The sequence below is a fragment of the Schistocerca nitens genome, chromosome 5 (assembly GCF_023898315.1).
Source record: "Schistocerca nitens isolate TAMUIC-IGC-003100 chromosome 5, iqSchNite1.1, whole genome shotgun sequence".
In the NCBI taxonomy this organism is placed as follows: Eukaryota; Metazoa; Arthropoda; class Insecta; order Orthoptera; family Acrididae; genus Schistocerca; species Schistocerca nitens.
This window is the reverse complement of record NC_064618.1, coordinates 465,049,798-465,073,923: the sequence shown is the minus strand read 5'-3', so window position 1 is coordinate 465,073,923 and position 24,126 is coordinate 465,049,798. Positions and strand designations below refer to the sequence as shown.

General features: G+C 43.4%; 1 protein-coding gene across 1 annotated transcript in view; it reads left to right on the top strand.

Annotated features, from left to right (window-relative positions):
• LOC126260532 (photoreceptor-specific nuclear receptor-like) overlaps positions 1-24,126 on the top strand; it is a 184,925-nt gene that overhangs the window by 118,698 nt on the left and 42,101 nt on the right. The window contains exon 3 of the mRNA XM_049957865.1: positions 8,004-8,118. Within this exon, the coding sequence (XP_049813822.1) occupies positions 8,004-8,118 (115 nt within the window). The remainder of the gene's footprint in view (positions 1-8,003; positions 8,119-24,126) is intronic.

Sequence of the window (24,126 nt, the reverse complement as noted above, 5' to 3'; positions counted from 1 at the left end):
CGCCATCCTCTTGAGTAGGAAATCGTGATAAATATTAAAACCTTCATTAGTTGTAAACTCATGTTTTTCGTTGAGGACTTTATTTGGTTCCTTGCGTTTCGTAATGTAAATCTCTTGTTCTTCCAAAATAACTGTTTACTTTTTTCTCAACTTTAAGTAAAATTTGTAGAATATTATGCCCCCCCCCCCCCCCGCCTTTGGAGTATATACGTAAGCTTAAAGCTTTTTTTGTTGCTGGTGTAGGTGTGCTCTGCACTTCCCAGCGTCTGCCCCGCTGAGTAAGAACCTCGCTGATGGAAGAGGAGTAACAGCGGGCTGTAACAGGGAACTGCCGTGGTCGCCCATTTCGTATCGTCTCTCCTCTGCTTATGGGGGCAGCGGCGTAACATCTAACAGCCTGTGTGCAGCGCCAGTAAGGATTGGCAATATGTACACGAAGGCTTTTCACTGTATTATCTCACTCTGCTTAGCCCTAGTACACTAAAGGGGGAGCGGGGAGGCGGGGGGAGGAGGAGTTACAATGCCACTAAACCATCGTAAATTAATTGTACGAATCGAACTTCATTCACTTTCTGTTTTCTTCATTCACTTTATGTTATGCATTAGTTAATTTCAAAATAATAGGTCTCTAATGGTATGTTAAATACCAAATTAAGTACAAAATATCCCGTTTTATAGCCTACAACAATTGTAAATTTCACGAGTGTTTAATAATGTAGGGTTATATGAGTTTTGCTGTTCTAACGACCGGTATTCTACTTTCATATTTTATGACTATCTGACTGACATAATTGCAGTATTTGTCGTACTTTATGGTTTTCAAGCGTAAAGATTGCCTTGTAGAGGACGTGTGCATCTAGCACAGAGAGTAAGGAGGGAAAAGTGCACTTAGTTTTATGTACATAATTCCATGATTTCCGATATTATATTTAGTTGACAACGTGTGAACTTTAGTTCCACCAAATGTCGCCTAAAGTATGAACCATTAGATATTAATAGCACTTTAGTTGGCTCACAAGTGGACCTATTGAAAATATTTGTACTTGTTACAGGTCTTAATGTGAGCTTTCCCTTCCTAGATTGCAGCATCTGTGGATGGACAGTGTATGCCGAAACCGATTATGATTGTATGATAAAAAGTGATTGTGGCGAAAATAAAATACCTCATTCAGATAACTTCTTCGTAACGACTACGTGGAAGGATCGCAGCGCCGCTGGATTTGCGTGGTAGTGGTAGTTTAGTGCTCTGTCATCATTTGTGCCAATAGCTTCATATTCTGCATGTTGTTCAGAGTCCGAGTTAAAGAAGCAGCCTCACCCCTTCTTTTAATTATATACGCGTATCTTTTCTTTACTCTTCCTCCTTCTTTTTTTCCACAAGACCAGTGGCTGAGTTCTATAAAACATTCCTCGGAGTTTTACGACTCTTATGGATTAGATAGCTAACGACAGCAAGCCTCCCATAAATTGAAGTCTGCCGCCCAGTTAGTAACATATTCCGGAAGCTTAATTTCAACAAGCTACTTAATCAGGCTGGCTCGGAAACTTTAAACCTGTTCCACGATGCTGGCGTTACTGTACCTAATTTCTTAACTGCTTGGAGACAGCAGATTTACTTTACGTGCTCTTGATGCTCATATCTTTGATTATCTTCATACGACGTGTCATATCGCCACGATGAGCAGTATACTTTTTCAGAATTCTGTATCGTCTTTAGCATTGTAAAGTAATACCCAAATCGTTGGTGAAAAGGTAGATATACTAAACGCCATGTTTTGTTCGTAGTCTATAGATTTTTCCGGTTTTTAGGCAGATATACGACTCCTACTTTTTCTCCTCGATCTGTCTGAAGCGTTGGTGGTTTTGCCCCAACGGCCGCTCGATATGGCGAACTGAATATCCATGCTTTTGGATAACCGTTCTTAGATGGTGCAGTTCTTCGTCGCGATTTTTCTTATCTATCAGCGAATGAACCACAATACCCAGAAAGGAATTTTCCATGCTTTCTGTCAACGCAGCCACTTAAGAGGAGCCACTTGATTTGGGTGCGGAGGGAGGGGGAGGGGGGGAGCATATAGCGAGGTCATCGGTCAATCTGATTAGGGAAGGATAGGGAAGGAAATCGGCTGTGCCCTTTCTAAGGAACCATCCCGGAATTTGCCTGAAGCGATTTAGTGAAATCACGGAAAACCTAAATCAGGATGGCCGGACGCTGGTATGAACCGTCGTCCTCCCGAATGCGAGTTCAGTGTGCTAACCACTGCGCCACCTCTCGGTAGGAATATCATTGCAGATGAGATTTGTTATTAGAGCTTCTGCCCATGATGAGTTACACGTCGACCGTCTACCATTCTTTCATTCACACTCTACTTTACGGAACCGAAAGTGGTGGCACCTTGATAAGACTTTGGACTCTTATTCGGGAGGACAGTGATTCAAAGCCCCTTGCTGTCACCCAGATTGAACTTTTTTGGGATTCCCCTTGAAGGCTCGAGGCTAATGCCGGAATGGTTCTTTTCAAATGGTACGGCCGATTTGCTCCTCTATTCATCCTTAAATCTTTCATGTGCTCTGTCTCCAACGACTTCGTTGTTAACGATACGTAAAATCCTAAACTTCCTTCCTTCTGTTTTATATAATCCCGTCGGGGCTTCGGGAAACAAATGCACTGTACACATAAAATTAAAAAATAAAGTACGATCGACACCAGGTATCAAACATGGATATAAATAGCGTCGCGTTGCCGACAGTAGCTTACAGTCTAATTGGAGTCCAGACAGTGGAGACGTCTAAGACAATCGCACGCAGTATCTAAGGAAAATTACTAGGTCGGTCATCAAATTAATGTATAGAATAATGAAACATTTAATGGAAATGAACAAATGCTACATCTCCAAGTACCCCGTAAATCCAGGAAGTTTCGAGACTGGATTAATAAAAAAATATAGATATTTTAAGATGGTAGTTTAATGGTTCAAGTATTCTACATTTTCTCTTTCTCCTCTCCCTACTCGGATGTCGTTCAACCAGGGTGTCACATGGGCTTGAATGTCGGTTATTTCGTCAAAGCGTTGACCCTTCATGTGACTTTTATGGGCTTTGTCGTTGTGTGGTAGGTTCGTTTTAATAACACCAAGTCTCGTCACCTGTGATGAATTTTTACGGAAAACAACTATCCGCGTTAGCATTTCAATTGCGTCGCGGCAGGCGTCCATGCGTCCTTGTTTTTGGCCCAGAGTCAAGGTGCGCGAAACAAACTTTTCACGCACTTTTCTCTTCTCCAAAACATTTTGGAGACTGTACTGAACACTTGATTTAGACGGGTTCAGTTCATTGTACCAGTGCGGTATGCGGCACAACAATGTTAACACATTACAGCCGTACGTACATTGCTTAACACTGCTTGCTCACAACTGACTGGTTGAACGTTCATCGTAGTTCAAGCTGTCTCCGTGCCTACGTCACTTACACGCCAGGAGTAAAATCAGTCTCGAAACATTTTGGACGCACGGTGTCTGTACACACTGTACAAGACACTGTGCAGTACCCGACAGTTGATGCTTTGTACCAACTCCAGTTCCACTCACAAGTAGAGAGATGGATAAATGATTGCACGTATGCCTCTGTACAAGCTCAAATCTCCTTTATTTTTCCCTTACTATCTCCACACGAGATGAAAGTTGGAAGCAGTAGCATCGTTCAGGTGTCTGTCTCTAACGGTGCCCCTCTGAACTTTTGCGAAAATATCGCCTTCTTCCCACCAAGCACTGTCATCAAAATTCATGGGGCATTTACGTAGTACTGGCTTGCTGATCGAACCGACAGGCAAGAAATCCAGCGGCAAGGATCTGTATTGCTTCGGTGCCCTTCTTTAAGTTCACCTCGTAGGAATCACAAACACTGAAGCAACATTCGAGAATGGTTCCCACAAACTTCCTGTATGCGGTCTCCTCAGAAGTCTTCCCTACAACTGATCTTACGTGCTCGTTCCATTTCACGTAATTCTGCAACGTGACGCCTAGATATACAGGGCAAACTGTAGGGACGGATTCCTGACTGGAAGACGAGGAAAAAAAGGTCCTATGACCATGTGTCCGGAAATGCATCGTTACCACGATAGATGGCGCTGAAAGTTATTCTAACCACGTGCCGTGTCTTCCTTGTGTACTGTAAACAGCAGAATGGCCCGGTAATCATGTCGGGAACAAGCCAACATGGTATTTGTGTCAGGCCAAGCAGATGGAAACAGTTGAGAGGCAGCATGGCTATAACAGAACAAGTACCCTCACAGCCACCAACCACATCACACAGCATTTCAAGCCATTTTTGGGCGTTTGTGTAATCATGCGTCCTTTCATACAGACCCCCAAAAATGGCTTGAAATGTTATGAGATGTGGTTGGTGTCTGTGAGGATACTTGTTTTGGTGTAGCCTCTCGACTGTTTCCATCTGCTTGGTCGTACTGAAACACCAACTCGACTTGTTCCCGACATAAATACCAGACCATTCTGCTGCTTACAGTACGTTACGTCAATCACACAGCCTGAAACACACAAGGAACACATGGCACTTCCATTTGTCAGCGCTATCTACCGAGGGAATGATCCATTTCCGGACACATGTACATAGAACCCTTTCACCTTCATTTTCAGTTTGTCGGTTTTATTAATGTTCGCCCTGTATAACTTACGACAGGGAATCAAGCAGCACACTATTAATATTGTAACAGAACATTACAAGATTATTTCTTCCACATGTCCGCATCAGCTTCAATTTATTCACATTTAAAGCAACCACATTACACAGACATTGTATTGAAGTCGTCACAGACCACCTACAGACTCTCGATAGCGTCAGTTTCTTGTGAACAACCGGGTCATCAACAAATAGTCTCATTATCAGTTTACTGTTCTCCCTACCCAATAGACTTTACACACATAAAGAACAGTCACAGTTCTGTCACACATGCCTGAGGTCTCTATACAGCAGATTTGCAACTGTAATAGCATGTGTACGTCAGCTATACCTGTCCCTCAGTAGGACATAGACGTTCTGTTTATAACAACAACAACAACAACAACAGAGACGCTTGAATATTGATTGCAATTAAATGGAAGAAAATGTACGAGGGAGTGCTGAAAAGTAATGCCTCCGAATTTCTTATGTGAAAGCTCTTAAAGCTTTTTATATAAAAGAAACGTTATTAACATTCTACATCTTTATTTTCATGTACATACTTGCAGCCGTCTGCCGCTACAGGTCTCCGAATCCGAATTGTAGCGTGTAACAGAGCAGTGCGTTCCGTAACTATGTCGGTGCGTAAGAAACAGCATGCTGCAAGCGATTTTCGAATTAGAAAAGTTCTTTCACACATGCAGCATCCTCTCGTTCAACATGACAATGCCAGACCACACACGAGCCCTGCGACATCTGCAACAATCCGATGCCTTCGGTTCACTCTCATCGATCATCCTCTATGCAGTTCAAACTTGGTTCCATCCGATTTCCATCTGTTTCCAAAACCTAAGGAACACCTTCCACGATTTTATTTTGATGGTGATGAACTCGTGGAAGGAGACGTGAGATTGTGGCTCCATCAACAAAATCAAACACTCTTCAGTGACGGTATTAACAAACTGAACTCTCGTTGGGAGAAATGTGTTAGTCAACAGGATGACTAAGTTAGGAAATAAATATGTGAACATGGAGCATAAATATGTAGAATGTTAAACCGTTTGGCCGGCCGGAGTGGCCGAGCGGTTAAAGGCGCTACAGTCTGGAACCGCACGACCGCTACGGTCGCAGGTTCGAATCCTGCCTCGGGCATGGATGTGTGTGATGTCCTTAGGTTAGTTAGGTTTAAGTAGTTCTAAGTTCTAGGGGACTTATGACCACAGCAGTTGAGTCCCATAGTTCTCAGAGCCATTTGAACCATTTGAACCATTTGTTTCATTTAAAAAGCTTTAAGAGTTTTCACACAAAAAATTCGGAGATATTACTTTTCAGAGCGCCCTTGTACCAATCACATAGTCAGTGTGACAGGATAGGCTTCACCAGGAAAGACGAAAGCCAGACTGTTTCTATCTTCTGGAAAGCTCGTCTACACGCAGTCTTCACTTGGTCAGCTAGTATGACATATTGTTTTTTTGTTACTTAATTGTGATGTGATCAACAACACCAGTATGCATATTGGATCTACAGGCAAATTTCGTGGCACGTCATATTGAAAACAAGCTATACGGCCAAATAAACCGTGACCTTTTCTTGCAATGCTATGATTTGCTGGGGAATATTTCCTCATACCCCATTCACTCCCTTCCCCCACCCCCCTCCCCCTAACGCGCCACTCATCCCCTAGAGTCCCATAGTACCATGTCCCATTCGCAGAGGAAGCTGTTTCTTGTTTCTTGTGTGACTGTGCTTTCAGCATGACGTATTGTGAAAGAAATTGTTACAATATTGGTTTAAAGAGGGGGGAAGGGACCAAACTCTAGGTCATCGGTTCCGTTACAATATTGTTATTATCACACGTGACTTTGCTCTTCGATACTGGAATACGAAATACGGCCTCTTATTACTAGTACCTCAGCAAAAAAGGCGACAATTATGTAGAAACGTAGTCGTCTGTAGTTAAAAATTAATCTTTATATTCTGTGTTCTTACAATTTTAACACTGCCCTCCAATAGAATCATTATATGAAAAACCGTACAGCGAACAGCGACTTGCGGAGTGGTACAGGGGATCCAAATTTGTACGCTATCTGATCGAAAGTATCCGCACACCTATTAATGGACCTTAATAAGGTTGCGTCCACTCCTTGCCTTTAAGACGGCTTGCAGTCTGTTGGGGACACTTTCAATGAGGTGCCTGAATGTCTCTGGAGGAATGGCAGCCCATTTTTCCTAAATAGCCGAAACCACAGAAGGCAGTGATTTTGGACCGTGACGTTTGGAGCGAAGTCGACATTGCAGCTCATCCCAAAGGTGTTCCACTGTTTTCAAGACGAGACTCTGAGCAGATCAATATATTTCAGGAATGTTATTGTCCATAAGATCGCCTCACAGATGCTGCTTTATGAAACAGTGCATTGTCACGCTGATACAAACAATTATCATGTCCTAAGTGTTGCTCTAATGGGCGCAGTATTCAATGCTGTAAAGTGTGTTCATATACTTGCCCATGTAGCGTTTTCTCGAGTGCAGTAAGTGAATCAGACCATAACCACGAAAAACACCCATATTCCGTACCACCACCTCCTCCGTACTGCACTGTTGGCACTGCAGATGTGGCAGGTAACGTTCTCCAGCCATTCGTCTCACCCAAACTCTTCAGTTGGATTGCCACAACACAGCGTAATTCAGAGCTTTTCACTGACCACAGAAATGTGTACTTATGAGGAGCTGCTCGTTCGTGATATCGCTTTTTTTGACTCCCTAAGCATAATCAGTGTGCTATCCGGACTGCTGATAGAACTTTGGAACACACGAGTGATTCCTTCCGCTGATTTCATTCGTGTTTTTATAATCGCCGTCCGAAATACCAGACGGTACGTGTCCGTCAATGCTGGTCTCGGTTTAGCTGTGGTTGTTCCTTCGTGTTTCCGCTTCACAATCCAATCATCAATAATCGACTTGGACACTTTTAGATGGGTTGAAATATCTCTGATGAATCTGTTACTCAGGTGACATCCAGTGACTCGTCCACAGTCGAAATGAGTAAGCTCTCTTCTCCTGTTACTGATTCACTCCTGACAACGCAACACTCCCCGTCTGTTTTTATTCTGGTAGGGCCGCCGCTCGTGACATATAGTACCCAATTCCGGATTACATAGTGATACATATGTACGATCAAACAGTGTACTCCCATTTTGTGTCATCAGAATGTGACTATGTCTTTTTTTGTGGACCACTAGAAACTGACGCTGATGAGTGTAGTGTGTTGTGTTGAGACGGTTAGAGTTGAAGGCGCGCTGCAGCGCTGGTGTGCCTGTCTGTGTGCGCAGCCGTGCAGAACGAGCGGCAGCCGCGCAACACGGCCACCATCCGGCCCGAGGCGCTCGTCGAGATGGACCAGGAGCGCGCCCTCAGGGAGGCCGCCGTCGCCGTCGGCGTCTTTGGGTGAGTACCGCCTCCCGCTCTCTCGCTCTTGCCTATCGGACGCGCTGCGAGACCTTTGTGTAGCAATGCTCGGATGTGCACCAAATATCTAGCGTACTGCCAGTAGAGTTAAGTATGACAGATTGGTCCAGAAACAGCCACACACCGAAACATTTGGTTTGATGATCAAAATAACTAAAGTTGAAGAAAAGGACATCATTTCAATAAAAAACGAATTTCGTTTCGTTCTTACCATACCTCTCACTTGACGCTGCTCACATCCTGTATCTTCTCTCGGTACATTGTGGCCATCAGGTCGTCCTATTGGAAGATGTCGAGGAGGCCGAACTCTGTGAAGTGTGGGGACCGTTAAATTGATCCATGTTGGCTAATCCAATGGAGAGAACACTCAACATCCAAACTGTCATTCACCCTCGTTGCTGGTTGAGTGGGAGCTGTCTCTATGTTGGTGGAGGTGCTCATTAATGTGTCAACTAGAGTCAGAACTCTAAGTGTAGCCGTTTTACTCAATATGTCTAGATACAAGTCGCCGTTCATTGTGCACTCACTGCAGATGGCACCAGTCATGGGGGGATGATAAATTTTTGGGAGATATGATAAAAGTCCGTAACTCATTCAATGCTGTAGTATACAAATGCTGACTTTTACAAAAATCATTAATATTGTTTGACAATTAGCTGTCAGTAATTAGCACCAGATTTTAATTTGCGAGTTATTGTGCCACCTTGATCGCTAATAGTATGTGTAAAATATGTACGTGTGTCGCGTCGACGAATGTGATGATCGTTTGTCCTGAGTAGTGTTCCATTTGTGTCGTAGTGGATACAATCGAAATGAAATGAAGGGAGAGGATAAAATGATGTACCGGCATATAGTTTCCCCTCTCAAATAGTTCGAAACTGGCTGCAGGGCTAGAGGTCCCCTACCCTACGAACGCACCACCAATGTCAAATGGCCCAGTACATGAGTCACTAGTTCAAAAGTTTCGGATTTAACGCCGGGCATTGACAAAATGCTACCACTACACAGCCACCTCTTCGTCCTCCCTGTCTGGTCACATACTGGCGACGAAAATTTCTTTCACACAAGGATTATATTCGCCTACCTCTGTGTCGAGAGTTGCCAGTTAAACGCCTACGGTGCGTGGGGGAGGGTACCGCGTACCACTAGTAGTCATTTCCTTTCCTGTTCCTCTCACAAATACGAGCGAGGGAAAACCAACAGTTTATATGCCTCCGTATGAACCCCAATTTCTCTTAACTTCGCGGTCCTTACGTGAAATGTACGTCTACTCTCCGCAGATTACCATGCAGTTTGTGGCAGAGTGTACTTCTGGTTCCACTATGTTTTCGCCGTTGCCGTTCGATTCGCGAGTGGCTCGTGGTAAATGATGGTCGGTAAATCTCCGTATTAGCCCAAAGTTTCTCTTTGTGGTCATTTCGCGAAACGTATGCAGGACGAAGTAGTACGTTGTCCGACTCTTTCCGGAACTTACCCTCTAGGAATTTCAATAGTAAACCTCTCCGCGATACGCAACGGCTCCCCTATAGCGTCTGCCACTGGAATTTGTTGAGTATCTGCGCAATTCTCTCGGGCCGACTAAATGATTACGTGATGAAACGTGCCGCTCTTCGCTAGGTACTCTCCGTCGTCTTCATTAGCTCTTCTTGGTAAGAGTCCCAAACTGATGAACGGTACTCAAGAACTGGTCAAAAAGTATTTCGTAGATAGCTTAAGTTTTCTTGAGATTCTCCCTATTAATCACAGCCGGGCATCTACTTTTCCCACTGTTTGTTTCATGTGGTCGTTCCACGTTAGGTCGCTCCTGGCGATCACTCCTAGCTATTTTATGATAGTTGCTGACATCGACTAGTTGTCTATTTCTTCACCTATTTATGCGGAGTACGTTACACTTATTTACGTCCAAGCGTCAGTTGTCGGTCCTTGCACAAACCTCTGCTCCTCTGGAGGTCTTCCTGCAATTGTCTACAGTCTTCTGATGTAGCAACCTTCCTACAGACGACAGCATTGTGTACCAACAGACTCGTGGTGCTTCCGACGTTATGCACATCACTTGCTATACACCGTTGTCTAACGGTACAAATTTAAAAAGGGGGCGTAGCGCCTTTGACAAGTGATCAAAACGTCCTCGGTCTCGGTTTAGATCCCAGCGATTGCTTAAATTTTGAACAAAAATCATTAGCAATGGCGGCCAAAGACTTCCGACGTAAGCAGTCCCTCTTCTTTCTGCGAACTTTCTTGTCAAAGAGGCGCAGGAGCGGAAAGAAACTCTAGGCACCCTCTTACTCGTGAAGTGGGAAACTGCACTTAAAAGGCGGAAGAATCGGCAGTGACCAACGGAATGATCTCACAGAAGACAGTGGAAACTACTGAATAAAAAGCTATGTGTATCAACAGTGACCTGTACTTGAAAAGGTGACACGAAGATCTCTCCATTAACAAAAAATTCCGAATTAGTGCCCCATTCGGATCTCCGGGACAGGACTGTCAAAGTGGAGGTTACCATGAGAAAAAGATTGAAAAACCAAACAAAGGGTAATAATCTACGACTCAGAGCGTGGAATATCAGAAATTTGAATGTGGTACGGGAGCTAGAAAATCTGAAATGCATAGGCACAATCTAAACACAGTTGGAATCAGCGGAATGAAATGGAAAGACGATAAGGATTTCTGGTGGGACGAATATGGGAAGGATTAGCTATAAATAGGAAGGTAGTGCAGAATGTGAGTTACTTTGAACATTTCAGTGGTACGACAGTATATTGCAGCGCCTATGTTATTCTAATTACAAAGCATGCACTGCGGCGATTACAGCCGTTGTGAAATACATTAAATGTATACGCAATTGCGAATAAGGACAACCATCTGCTGTAGAATGGAATGACGACAACGAAAATTTGTGCCGGAACTCGAACTCGTATTTACCGCTTATCGCGAGCGGTCGCCTTACCATTTGGCTATCCGTGCGCGACTCACAGCCAGATCCAAACTTCCATGTCGTCAATCAGTCGCAGTGACTGTTCCTTCGGAAATGCACATATATCCGAAGGAACATTGCATCGAACTTCTGAAACAACACAGGCACTGCAATATCGTATTGTAGCATAATTGTTCATGGTGGTGAGTCGAATGTATGAGACTGGAGACATAGCACCCGACTATCGAAAATACATCATCCACACAAGCCCGAAGATAGCATGAGTGGATCTGGGCAAAAACTATAGTACAATCAGCATCAAAGTTTGGCTTTAGGAATGGTAAAGGCACCAGAGAAGCAATCATGACGTGCGCTTGATAATCGACGCAAGATTTCAGAGAAATCAAGATACATTCATTAGATTTGTCGATCTAAAATAGTGTTTACAATCTAAAATTGTGCAAAATGTTCGACATTCCCAGAAAAATAGGATTAAGCTACAGGAAAATACGGGTAATATACAACACAGCCGCAAACTGCCGCACATGTGATGTAACACTGCTGTTAGCGTCGCTGGCTGCCGTGCTATGAGTGGCCAGTCCAAGCCAGACCACCAACAGTAATTTGTTACTCATTATTTTTCATTTCTGGACGGTTCCATAAGTATCTTATGTGTGTAGTGTTTTTATATTCTATTCCATGTTTGCATAAACAGTTGCACTCTCCGCCCAGGAGGTCAGCTCTGTTCTGAGTGCATGTTTGGGTCAGTAATAAATGTGCTTTCAGTTTTAAGTGCTGTACTTCATTGATGACCCTGTCTTCAGATGTGGATTTGATTGTGGTTTTGACATGAAAATATGTATAAGAACACAGAAGGGACAATAAGAATGGAAAACCAAGAACAAAGCACTCTGATTAAAAAGGGTGTATTACAAGGATGCAGGCTGTCTCCCTTACTGTTCAATCTGTACATCGAAGAAGCAATGACGGAAATAAATCATAGGTTCAAGAGTTGCATTAAAATTAGTGATGAAATAATATCAACAATTAGATTCGCTGATGACACTGTTATCCTCAGTAGAAGCAAGAAAGAACTAGAAGACATACTGAACGAAATGAAGTCTGTTGAGCACATGGTATTGACTGACAGTAAATCGAAAAAAGACGAAAACGATGGGGAGAAGCAGAAACGAGATTAGTGCTGAAATTAACAACACAACTGGGGACCACGAAGTAGACGAAGTGTAGTAACTCTGCTGCTTTGGGAGTAAGAAAACGCATGACGGATGAGGCAAGGTGGACATAAAAAGCAGACTACCACAGGGAAAGAGGGTATTCCCGGCCAAAAGAAGGCTACCAGTATCAAACATTGTTCTTAAATTGAAGAAATAATTTCCGACAATGTACGTCTGGAGCACAGCATTATATGGCAGTGAATCATGGACTATGGGGAAAGCTGAGAAGGAGAGAATCGAAGCGGTTGGCGTGTGATGCTACAGAAGGATACTGAAAATTAGGTGGAATGGTTTAATGAGAAACGAGGAGGTTCCACGCTGAATAGGCGAAGATATAAACATGTGGAAAACATTGGCTAGAAGGGGCAGGACCCATAGAATATGTGGTAAGACACCAGGAGTAACCTCCATGCTACTAGAAGGAGCAGTAGAGGGTAAAGTGCTACTCTGAGATGAAGAGGTTGGCACACGAGAGAATGTCTTGGCGGGCCGCATCAAACCAGTCACAAAATTGAAGACACCCCCTAAAAACATGTATCGTATAAAGTAACGCCGTACCACACTTCCTTGAGGAACTTCTGAAATTAGCTTAATATGTATCGCTTTTATTCAATTTTACATTGATGGCCACGAATACGCTGATGAGATGTACATATTTGGTAAATGGGAGAGGAATAGGCATGAATCGTGTTGGTATTAACCCTCTATGGGTAAGTTCGACAAATTTGTAACGCTCACGATACATTGCTGCATCTACATAGCGGGGAGCGCATTCTCGCCGTCATCGTGCGTAGCAGATTCATAACGCTTTAGACTAAAATTATAGGAAGTGCACTGCGAGAATTTCTTCAACTACTTGAACAGATAAATGCTTACGTTTGAGCTGTTGATTACTATTATTAGCGACCTTCAAAAATGCAAGTTATCAACTTTAAATACATATTAAGTAATGGAGGTAATTGTGTGGTATATCTGGAGACAAAATCATTATTGTAGACATTATGCCCGGAATTTGTGAGCCTATTCTTTAAGCGTTAAAAATTTGTCAATTTAGGCATTCTCAAGCAAACTGTTCTTTTTTTAGATGATGAATCCTGCAATATATTATGGAAAGAAGAGGAGTGTTGTCGGTCGTGAAAAAAATGGTTCAAATGGCCCTGAGCACTATGTGACTCAACATCTGTGGTCATCAGTCCCCTAGAACTTAGAACTACTTAAACCTAACTAACCTAAGGACATCACTCACATCCATGCCCGAGGCAGGATTCGAACCTGCGACCGTAGCAGTCTCGCGGTTCCTGACTGAGCGCCTAGAACCGCTAGACCACCGCGGCCGGCTGTCGGTCGTTAAAGCGTGATGACTGTTTCATCAGTGCCTCTTCTAGTGATACCACTAACTAAGCTCAGCAGACAGGACAGAAGGCCCAAGAAAACCCTCAAGTTTACTGTCCATCGATTTTTCTTCTCTACAAATAGTGGATATTTTAGATTCACTAATTGCATTTACAGAATCAACATCAGGCCAAAGAAGTGTAGTTCCTTGTTGCACAGGAGGCACTGACTCTCTTAGTGTACCCAAAAATATGGCGAGGCCTCTTCGCCAGTCCAAAGCTGAAAAGCTGATGCCCTGTGCAAAATGAACAAGGACGTAGGTGGGAGAGAGACGGGTTCAAAAATGGCTCTGAGCACTATGGGAGTTAACATCTGAGGTCATCAGTCACCTAAGACTTAGAACTACTTAAACCTAACTAACCTAAGGACATCACACACATCCATGCCCACGGCAGGATTCGAACCTGCGAACGTAGCGGCAGCGGGGTTCCGGACTGAAGCGCCTAGAACTGCTCGGCCACAGAGGCCGGCAGGGAGAAGGGAAGATGTTCAAGTTTAGATACTGAATACGCAAAAAAGAAGAAAATAGGGCATGCATCAAAGCCAATTCCCCGAAAGGTTGTTCGTCAGGAGAATGTTGGACATTGGCCAGTTGTGTCTGAAAAGAGAGGTACATGGAAGATGGCAAACTGCAAAGGAAGTCGTCAATTATCTACGAGAAATGTAATGTTCATTTGTGCGTCGAGAATAAAAGGAACTCTTTACTGGACTTTCATAAAGAACAAAAGCTATGAAGTTCAAAAGTTTCAAATTCTTAAATATTTTCATATGTCAGAAAAGTATATATGTAATTATTCACAAGCCAAAATTTAATTCATTTGTATCCTTAAATGCCTAACGTAACAAATACATAGAGCTACAAAATGTATTACATAAACATAATTAATGTATTTTTTATCAGTATATGTTTATTGTGACCCTAAAGTAACACAAATGTAACATTTATAATTTTTTGTCTTTATTGCTTCATAATTGTGTCCATAGAGGGCGTTGGCATTAAATTATCCGCGAAAAGTCGAAAAAGTAATACGCGGCTCCCGATGTCGTGCCGCCGGCTGTTGTCAGACGGCGAGGCGCGAGCCAGACAGGTGCAGAGCTATTGATTCAGCTGGCCCATTGACGTCAGCGGCAACATTTGCCGCGGTGCTTGTTGACGCGGCGTCAAAGATGTCGCGGGCTGGCCGGCTGGAAAACGGACGCGCGCCACGCGTCAGCGACCAAAGGCACTCTTCAAGCCGACCTGTCTGCCTGTCGCGGCTTTAAGCGACGCCGACAAACACGGCGCCGCTGCCAGCTCTTAGCGGTGGCACGCGCTCACACTGTCTCCTCGGGTTACGAGTTTCGGCGTCCCCAGAGTAGGAGCTGGGGGCGGGGACAGCTGACCCCTCCTAGAGAATAATGATCTTCACAGACCGAACTCGAATCCTGCCTCGACACACAGATATGCGTATCACTTCAGTGTCAGTTTCCAGAAACGCATACCATATATTGGATGCTGACCAGTAGCAGCTATTCCCAGAACATTTTGTCGTGAAGAGGTATGCCCCTCCCGCTACCCCCTCGTCACACACACACACACCCTTCCCACCATCCGGCTCATCCGTCTACCCTAGTGCAGATCCTCAGTACGCTCTTGGCTGCGAGCCAGGTCCTTTGTATCTGTGGTATGCACACCTGTATCCATCCTTGTTGCTGTAATAATCAGTCCGAAAACTGGTTTGCTCCATCTCTTCACAGTAGTCTATCTTGTGCAATTATTTTCATATCTGCATAACTACCGCACGCTGCCGCCATCTGAAACTGCTTACTGTATTCAGAGATTTATCTACAACGTTTTTTAATCCTCGTCCATCGTGTCCCCGCCACTACACACACTTATCTCCCTTCAATAACAAATTCTCTATTCCTTGTGGCCTATGATGTGCCTTTCAAAATATCCTTTCCATTATGCACGTTAGACCGCCTCTGTAGCCAAATGGTTAGCATCGTTGCTTTTGGTTTGGAAGGACTCCGGTTCGATTCCCGGTTCCTCTTTCGATTTTCTCTGAAGTAGAGTGTTCTGAGGTCTGGAACAGGGTCCAATCAACCTCATGGGGACAAATAAGGGGCTGTTTGAATAAAAAGGCAGCGGCACCACGAGGATTCATCTATAGGCAATAAGGACTAGAGGATTAGCGACATGCTGGTCACCTGCCCCACTATCACAGATAACTCCCCGTACTGCCTTGAAGGCGGCAGTCGGCCATTCGGAACAGATCTAATCCGTGAGTAGTGTTTATTAGGCTAGTTTTGCCATAAAGCTCTTACCCCACTCCCACAGTTCAATTCAATTCAGTACTTCTCCATTAGTTACTCTTCTATGCGTCTAATCTTCAGCATTCTTCCTATGGCACCAGATTGCAAAAGCTTCTACTCTCTTCTTGTTTGAACTGTTAATCGTCCACGTTGCAGTTCCATACAAGGTTACACTCCAGAGGAATATTTTCATAAAAGACTTCCTAACACACAAATTTGCATTCGATGTTAAATAAATGTCTGTTTTTTCAGGAGAGCTTTTCTTGCTATTTACAGTTGTTTACACCCTCTTTACTTCTTCCGTCGTCAGTCATTTTTCTCCCCAAATTACAAAACTGTTCCACTAAGTCCTATGTCATACTTTCTAGTTTCCCACGCATCACCTGATTTAAATCCACTACTCTGCGTTACGTTTATTTTACTTTTCTTGGCGTTCGTCTTATACCTCCTTTCAAGACAGTATCCGTTCCGTTCAACTAGTCTTAGTAGTTCTTTATCGTATCTCACTGAACTGCAGTGTCATCGGCGAACCTCAAAGCTTTTCCCTTCCTTGAACTTCAGTTTCCTTTATAGATTTATTTACTATTTTCCTTTGCTGCTTGCTCAGTTTACAGACTAAATAATATGGGAATTTTTAACCCTCTATATAAAGGGCAGTCAAGTGAAAACGACACGGAAAACAATAAGTAAACTGTTAATTATTTCAGAAGTAATCATCATAATTGTTAACACAGTTATCACTGTGAGACTTGATAGTCAGCTCCTTCATGGAAAAATATTTGCGGCTTCTACGGAACCATGGTTGTATCCAGGCATGCACCTATTCGTTTGATTCAAATCGACAGTTACGAATGTCTTTCTTTACGGCTCCAAAAATATGGATATCAAACGGAGAGAAATCGGGACTGTATGAAGGATGTACAAGGCTTTTCAAAGAAACTTTTGTAGCGTAGATGAAAAATCTTGGCAATCTGTGAGCAATGTCTTTCTTCAGGGCACCAAAAGTACGGCAATGGCATGGGAAGAGGTGGAGACTGCGTGTCGATGATGATGAAATGATGATGAGGACAATACAATACTCAGTCTCCGAGCGGAGAAAAACTCCGACCCGGCCGCGAATCGAACGCGGACCCGCTGCATGGCAGTCAGACGCGCTGACCACTCAGTTAAGGAGGCGGACTTTGTGTTGGTACACACTCTGATCAAAAGTAGCGGGACACCCCTAAAGTGGATAGTCGTATGTCTGGTGCCATTTCAATACCATCTTTATGCCTCCAAAGCGGCAGATGTGCACTATAATATCTTATCCGTTGAACTTATTATCTTTCTTTTGGCCACATGACTTTCTCATTCGTTCCGTAAACGTTTTCGTAGCTTTTTACGATATAAACTCTGGTCGATTCGCTCCAGTGCATTTGGCACACTTTGCGTTAGTGTGATTAAGCATTGCAGAAGAACGTTATACAAACGTGTGAAGTTGGTTAGGTTCGTCAGTTTACTCTTGTGTTGTTATCAATATTCTGCATAAAATTAAAAAAGTAGAGACGCTTCCTCTCATTGTCGTCTCTTCGATTTCGGTTAACATTGCCGCTGAAGTAGATCCAGGGAATCAGTCGTGCAGGATACTGCTCTTGGCCTATAAAAGAACTTGTCGTTAATCTGGCTGATACAGGACTTCCCCTGTTTTTCTCTTTTTTTGGATCTAACTTGAGTTTTAAATCTACAGAATATATTTGTTTGTATGAGAAGCCTGATTAAACAGTATTTTGTATTCCATATTAAAGTCTATTAAGTAGCTTCGTCCTCTTTTATCAAATTATAAATTACTTGGTTTACAGAAAAACAACAATTTGTACATTATAACAACTCCCCATTTAGTGTACTAACTTCATACACTGACGGAAAAAATTCCAACACTAAGAAATAATTAATGTAGAGTAACGAAATTTCAAAAAATGGCTCTGAGCACTATGGGACTCAACATCTTAGGTCATAAGTCCCCTAGAACTTAGAACTACTTAAACCTAACTAACCTAAGGACATCACACACACCCATGCCCGAGGCAGGATTCGAACCTGCGACCGTAGCAGTCCCGCGGTTCCGGACTGCAGCGCCAGAACCGCACGGCCACCAACGAAATTTCGGGAATATATTTGTCTAGGTAACATATTTAGGTGATTAACATTGCAAGATCACAGGTTAATGTAAACGCGATGTAAGCCATTGCAAATGTGAAATGCTGGTACATTAATAACCGGTGTAACTGCCAGAATATTGAATGCAAGCATGCAAATCTGCATGTATTATGTTGTACAAGTGTCTGATCTCTGTTTGCGGGATGTTGGTGATCCATGCCTGTTGCACTTGCTCGATTGGAGACAGATCTGGTGATCGAGCAGGCCAAGGCAACACGTCGACACACTGTAGAGCATGTTTGGTTACGACAGCCTTGTGTGGGCGAGCGTTATCCTGTTGGAAAACACCCCAGGAATTATGTTCATGAATTCAGTCGGATCACCAGCCTAATCTCCAGATCAACGTACAAATATGCAGTCAGGGTGCGCGGGATAACAATGAGAGTGCTCCTACTCTCATACGAAATCGCAGCCCAGACCACAACTCCAGGTGTAAGCCCGGTGTGCCTACCACACAGACAGGTTCGTTGCAGGATCTCAAGGGGCCTCCATCTAGCCAACACACTGCCATCACCGGCACCGAGGCAGAAAAAGCTTTCATCACAAAACACGAGACCTCCACCCTGCCCTCCAACGGGCTCTCGCTTGACGCCAGTGAAGCCGCAAACGGCGGTGATTTGGTACCGATTTATAACAGTTCGTTGTGTTACTGTGGTGCCAACTGCTGCTCAAACTGATGCAGCACGATGCGCCAGAGCCATACAGCGAACACGATGATCTTCCTTCTCGGTAGTGCCAAGTTGCCGTCCGGAGCCCGATCTTCTTGTAGCCGTACATTCTCGTGATCACCATTGCCAGCAGTCATGTACAGTGGCTACATTCTTGCCAAGTCTTTCTGCAACATCGGAGGAGGAACCTTCAGCTTCTCATAGCCCAGTTACATGACCACGTTCAATATCAGTGAGGTGTTGATAAGGGTGTCTTTGTCGCCTTAAAGGCATTCTCGACAAAGATCAACCCACCACGTCCAGTCTCAGCGCTCAAGACCGTTACAGCGTGTATTTAAGGCAAACCAATGGCGCCACTCTCGTTGGACTGGCGCGAAATTTGAATAGACATAATCTTTCAGATGTAGAAACACGCCTACGAACTTTCGTTTATGTCGCACTACTTCCGTGCTTCCAGGCGCTGTTGGTACTCACAACAGACTCAAAAGTTCGACAAAATGATCCCGTTCGGCTCAGTTCGTAAATGGATACTTCTGTCTCTTCTTGGTCTGGCACCTTTTTCCGTCAGTGTACTACGTGTTTCGAAGCTTCATACGTCATCACGAGGTGCATGTTTTCTGCAGCTCCTGCTTTCGTGTTCGTACGCGCGATAGAGTTTTGATATGGTAGTTTTGTAAGACTCAATTCCTGCACTGCCGTAGGAATGTATTCAGGCTTCCCTCGCAAAACACGGCTGGTCAGGGCTGTCTGCTGCGACGTTAAAGGGAAGAGCGCCGCAGGCGTGACCTTGTCGCTACACGGCTGCAGTCTCCACGCCGCATCGGTCTCATAAGTGAATAGTCGAGTGGTTGCACTGAACTCGGTACTGTTTCGTCAAACATTGAGTTGTTGATTCACTTTTTGCTTCTTAACTAAAACTTCTTATTTGGCAAATATAATTACTAAGATGGTGTGTAGATCGAGCCGTTCCTCACTGAAACAGCGTGACTTCCCAAACTCGTACCTTATTTTACCATCATTTGCCCAAATTATTATATGAAATAACTACTACAAGCCCAGGATATTTCCTCCCAAAGAATTATGTGACCTATTTAAAAGTCAGTTATGAAATCTGCATCAAAGGGATATAATGAAACTAGACGATGTTCCTTCCGCAATATATCTAATTTGAATGGAGACAGATCTTAAACGAACTACAAATTCTAGCAAAGCAGGAAGTGCAGTATAAATTAATTGCTTAATTACTTTAATTAAATATGCATTAAAGAGCTGTTATATTAGTTAAACATAGGTTTTTTGTCATTCGGTAAGCGTGCTTGGTTAAATTTAAACCTGCAGTAATAGTGCTCGATTTTAATAACCCAGAGAGTGGTGCAATGGAAAAACAATCGACTCACTCTGGAGATTAGCAGTTCTAATCCCCGTCCGCCCATACAGATTTAGGTCCTTAGATCACTTAAAAGCAAAGTACTGGATGGTTCCTTTAAAAAGGGATACGGCCGAGTTCCTTCACCCATTTGAGCTTGTACCCGGTCACCAACGACCTTTTCATCAACAGGACGTTAAACCTAATCTTCCTCCCTCCTCCTTTTTATTAGCAGTAGATACCCACAGTCCATTAAGTATTTGCTTAGGACAACTTATTCTCATATATACGTCAAAACAAGAAAGAAAACGTAGCTTAAATATGAGGTATGGGAACGGCAGCTAGTATGGGTCACTTAGGCGATAATTTGCTTAAAACTTCTGCTGTTGTTTGGAAGTCAGGTATAAGTCCATAAAATGTCTGCCCCAGTATTTGTATTTGTGTAAATGAGGAGAAAAGATTTATAACCAAACCGACACAAAGCGAGAAAACAAAGGAACATAATTTAAGGAGAAGATAGCACGCTTCCAAAATTTTAGCTCCAGCAGTCGATCCAGCGCGAAAATTTGCGCTATAATTCTGATAGTACGCAGTTATGACCCGAAAGAACAGCTATTAAAACTTTCGCGCACACCGGTTGTTGGTCATTCGCTCCGAAACACTGCAGCCACCTGACGCCCCAGCGCAAAGTACTGTCTGTACACCGGAGTGACAATCCGTGCCCTCCTATTCACGGAACGTTGAAGGCAAAGGAACAGGAGGACTTAGGGGGTATGAACCCGTTTGTACAACGCGTTATGAAATCTTGTTCGAGAAACACAAGTTATTTTACGCGAAAAAGAATTAAGTTCATTGAGTATATAATATGTCAACCTCACACGCATATGCTTTCAATATGAAGCCAACGATTTTCGTTTAACAACTTAATCAAGTCAATCACGCTACAGAACAGAGCGTCCCCTGCAAATGCACTTCACCTTAACAGTGCCGGCCCGGAGTGGCCGAGCGGTTCTAGGCACTTCAGTCTGGAACCGCGCGACCGCTACGGTCGCAGGTTCGAATCCTGCCTCGGGCATGGATGTGTGTGATGTTCTTAGGTTAGTTAGGTTTAAGTAGTTCTAAGTTCTAAGGGACTGATGACCTCAGATGTTAAGTCCCATAGTGCTCAGAGCCATTTGAACAGTGCCGGCTTTAAAATTCAAATAAAATAAACCGCAACAGAGGTGTTGGTAACTAAATAGCGCTAAGCTACTTTTTAATAACGCAATCATTTCACTAATTTACACTGTATTTCTGAATCGCAACATGAAAGTGTTCACAACAAAGAGATTACTGGCAGCAGCTACAGGCTACAAACTGTGCACTTTGTCACAGTGAACTAAACATTATCGCTTGTTGGTTCACGGACATTATGAGCAAGAACCTCTTAATGTACTCCAATGTACAGCATTTCGCGCTCGGCAATAGGCGGTTGTAGTGACGTGGGGTGAATGACCAACAACCGGGCACACGGATGTTTTAAAACTGTACTTTCACAAGCTCATAACTGCATTGTGTCGGAATAATGGACCAGATTTTGGCGTGAGATCGATTGCTGGGGCTGATATCTTGCAGGTATGATGTTTTTCTCCTGAAACTATCTGGTCAAGGTGGTGATGTCTCAATGTAAAACAAAATTCGAGATTGATTGGCGACTCCATCGAGTGTTCTGTGTACCACGACCAAATAGTGGACAGAATTGGAAGAAGAATCAGCATTGGCCGTATTTTTTTTTTTTTGTTTTATTATCCGCAAAATCTATTTTCGGTCACTTAGTGACCATCCTCAGAGCTGTAATATACAATTACAATTGGTAGGCACTGGTATCAACAAGCTTAGAGCGCTCTAAGCTTGTTGATACCAGAGCCTACCAATTGTAATTGTATATTACAGCACTGAGGATGATCACTAAGTGACCGAAAATCGATTTTGCGGATAATAAAACAAAAAAATACAGCCAATGCTGATTCTCCTTCCAAAATTCGAGATGTTACGAAAACTGTCGCATAGTAGAAACTATACGACAAACTACAGGTTTTTAAATAAAAAAGTTGCTTCTGTGGTTAACAAACAGGTTAATTTATATGATTCTTCAGTTTCTTCAGGCGTATTTCATGCTCGAACAGTCCACGGATACACTGCCGGTCCATAGTGTCCAACGGGCACAATATTTCGGCGATCAGACATGTCGCCATCGTCAGGTGCGCTAGAGAACTGAGCTTCTGAGGGCGGGCGGCCGTCTTAAATCCCCTCCCCCTGCGAGGCGTTCTCTCCGCGGTCCGCGCCCGCGGCCGCGCGTCGGCGGTCGCTGAGAGGCTGGCGTCGGCGTCTGTGGTGCCGTCGGTGTAATTGCCTCGTCCGGCCTGATCGCCAGTTCGTTTTCTTTGATGAGCGGCTTTTTAATTAGACTAAATGCTGGTTCCCATGGCTTGTTGAGGTTATAGTCGCAATCTCGGTTGATGAGTCTGTCCCTGGTACGAGTTTCGATAGCCTCTCTAACGACGCTGTCCCAGTATTTAGATGTCTGTACCAAGACCCTGGTATGTTGGTAGTCCACTTCGTGATTTTCGGACAAACAGAGCTCTGCGACCGCCGACTTGTTGGGGTACCTAAGTCGAGTGTGCCTCTGATGTTCTCGGCAACGATCTTCGATGATGCGCACTGTCTACATAAGTCTTCCCACACTGACACGGAATCTGGTATATGCCGGCCGGCCGTAAATCTAGATCGTATTTAACACTTCCCAATAATACTCGTGTTTTATTGGGTGAGCAAAAGACAGTTCCTACGCGGGGAAAATAGGTCGAATGTTGAGGAAACACCGAGTAGGAACTGTCTTTTGCACACCCAATACTATTAGTAAAGGCATGAAGACTGTTCTGTCAAAGTGTTTCCAACAGCACAGATTCGATATTTATTGCGAAAGGCGAAACATGTTTAATGGAACAGTTAAGTCATTCAAAATAACAGCATTTTCTTCCGAATAATGTACTTCGTTCAGGAGACAACATGACTGATTTAAGGGGGCAACAAAGTTAACTTGGTAACATTTCAGTATTTTGTAGCTATGTTACAACATGGTGCCTTCAAAAAGTTCAGTAAGAACAAAAGTTATTTGAAAATGTACTAAGTTTTTTATTCATATTTATCTGACAACGGAAATAAAGTGTACAGAACAATTCAGTCTATTTACAACAGTTATTACGAATACTTCGAAAGGTTTCACACACAAAAATATACGCTTATTAATGTTTAACTATGTATTACAGTACTTTATACATTTTTGCCGCTTTCATTCAAGTAACCTAACTTTATTAACCTTTTCTGGAAAAGTTTACAATTTATTTGTAGTAAAAATAATTTCATATTAAACATAAATAAAATAATGTTATGAAACCGCTGTTTTCGGAAAAATACTGTATCATCTATGCACTGATACATAAAATACTCGGCCGGCCGAAGTGGCCGTGCGGTTAAAGGCGCTGCAGTCTGGAACCGCAAGACCGCTACGGTCGCAGGTTCGAATCCTGCCTCGGGCATGGATGTTGGTGATGTCCTTAGGTTAGTTAGGTTTAACTAGTTCTGAGTTCTAGGGGACCTCAGCAGTTGAGTCCCATAGTGCCCAGAGCCATTTGAACCATTTTGAACCATAAAATACTCCTTCTAAAATGGTGGAGGAAGTCATGAGAAATATTTCCCTCACTTTATAATACATATGACAGAAAACGTTCTTCATGATACGTTAAGTTTACGTAAAGGACCACGCATTGGTCTCCAAGCTTTCGCCTACGTAAAAATTAATGGTATGCTCACAAAAATTAGTTGTTTGCAATTCTTTTATGAATTTATTGATTTAAAGGATATAAAAGCTTGTAACTG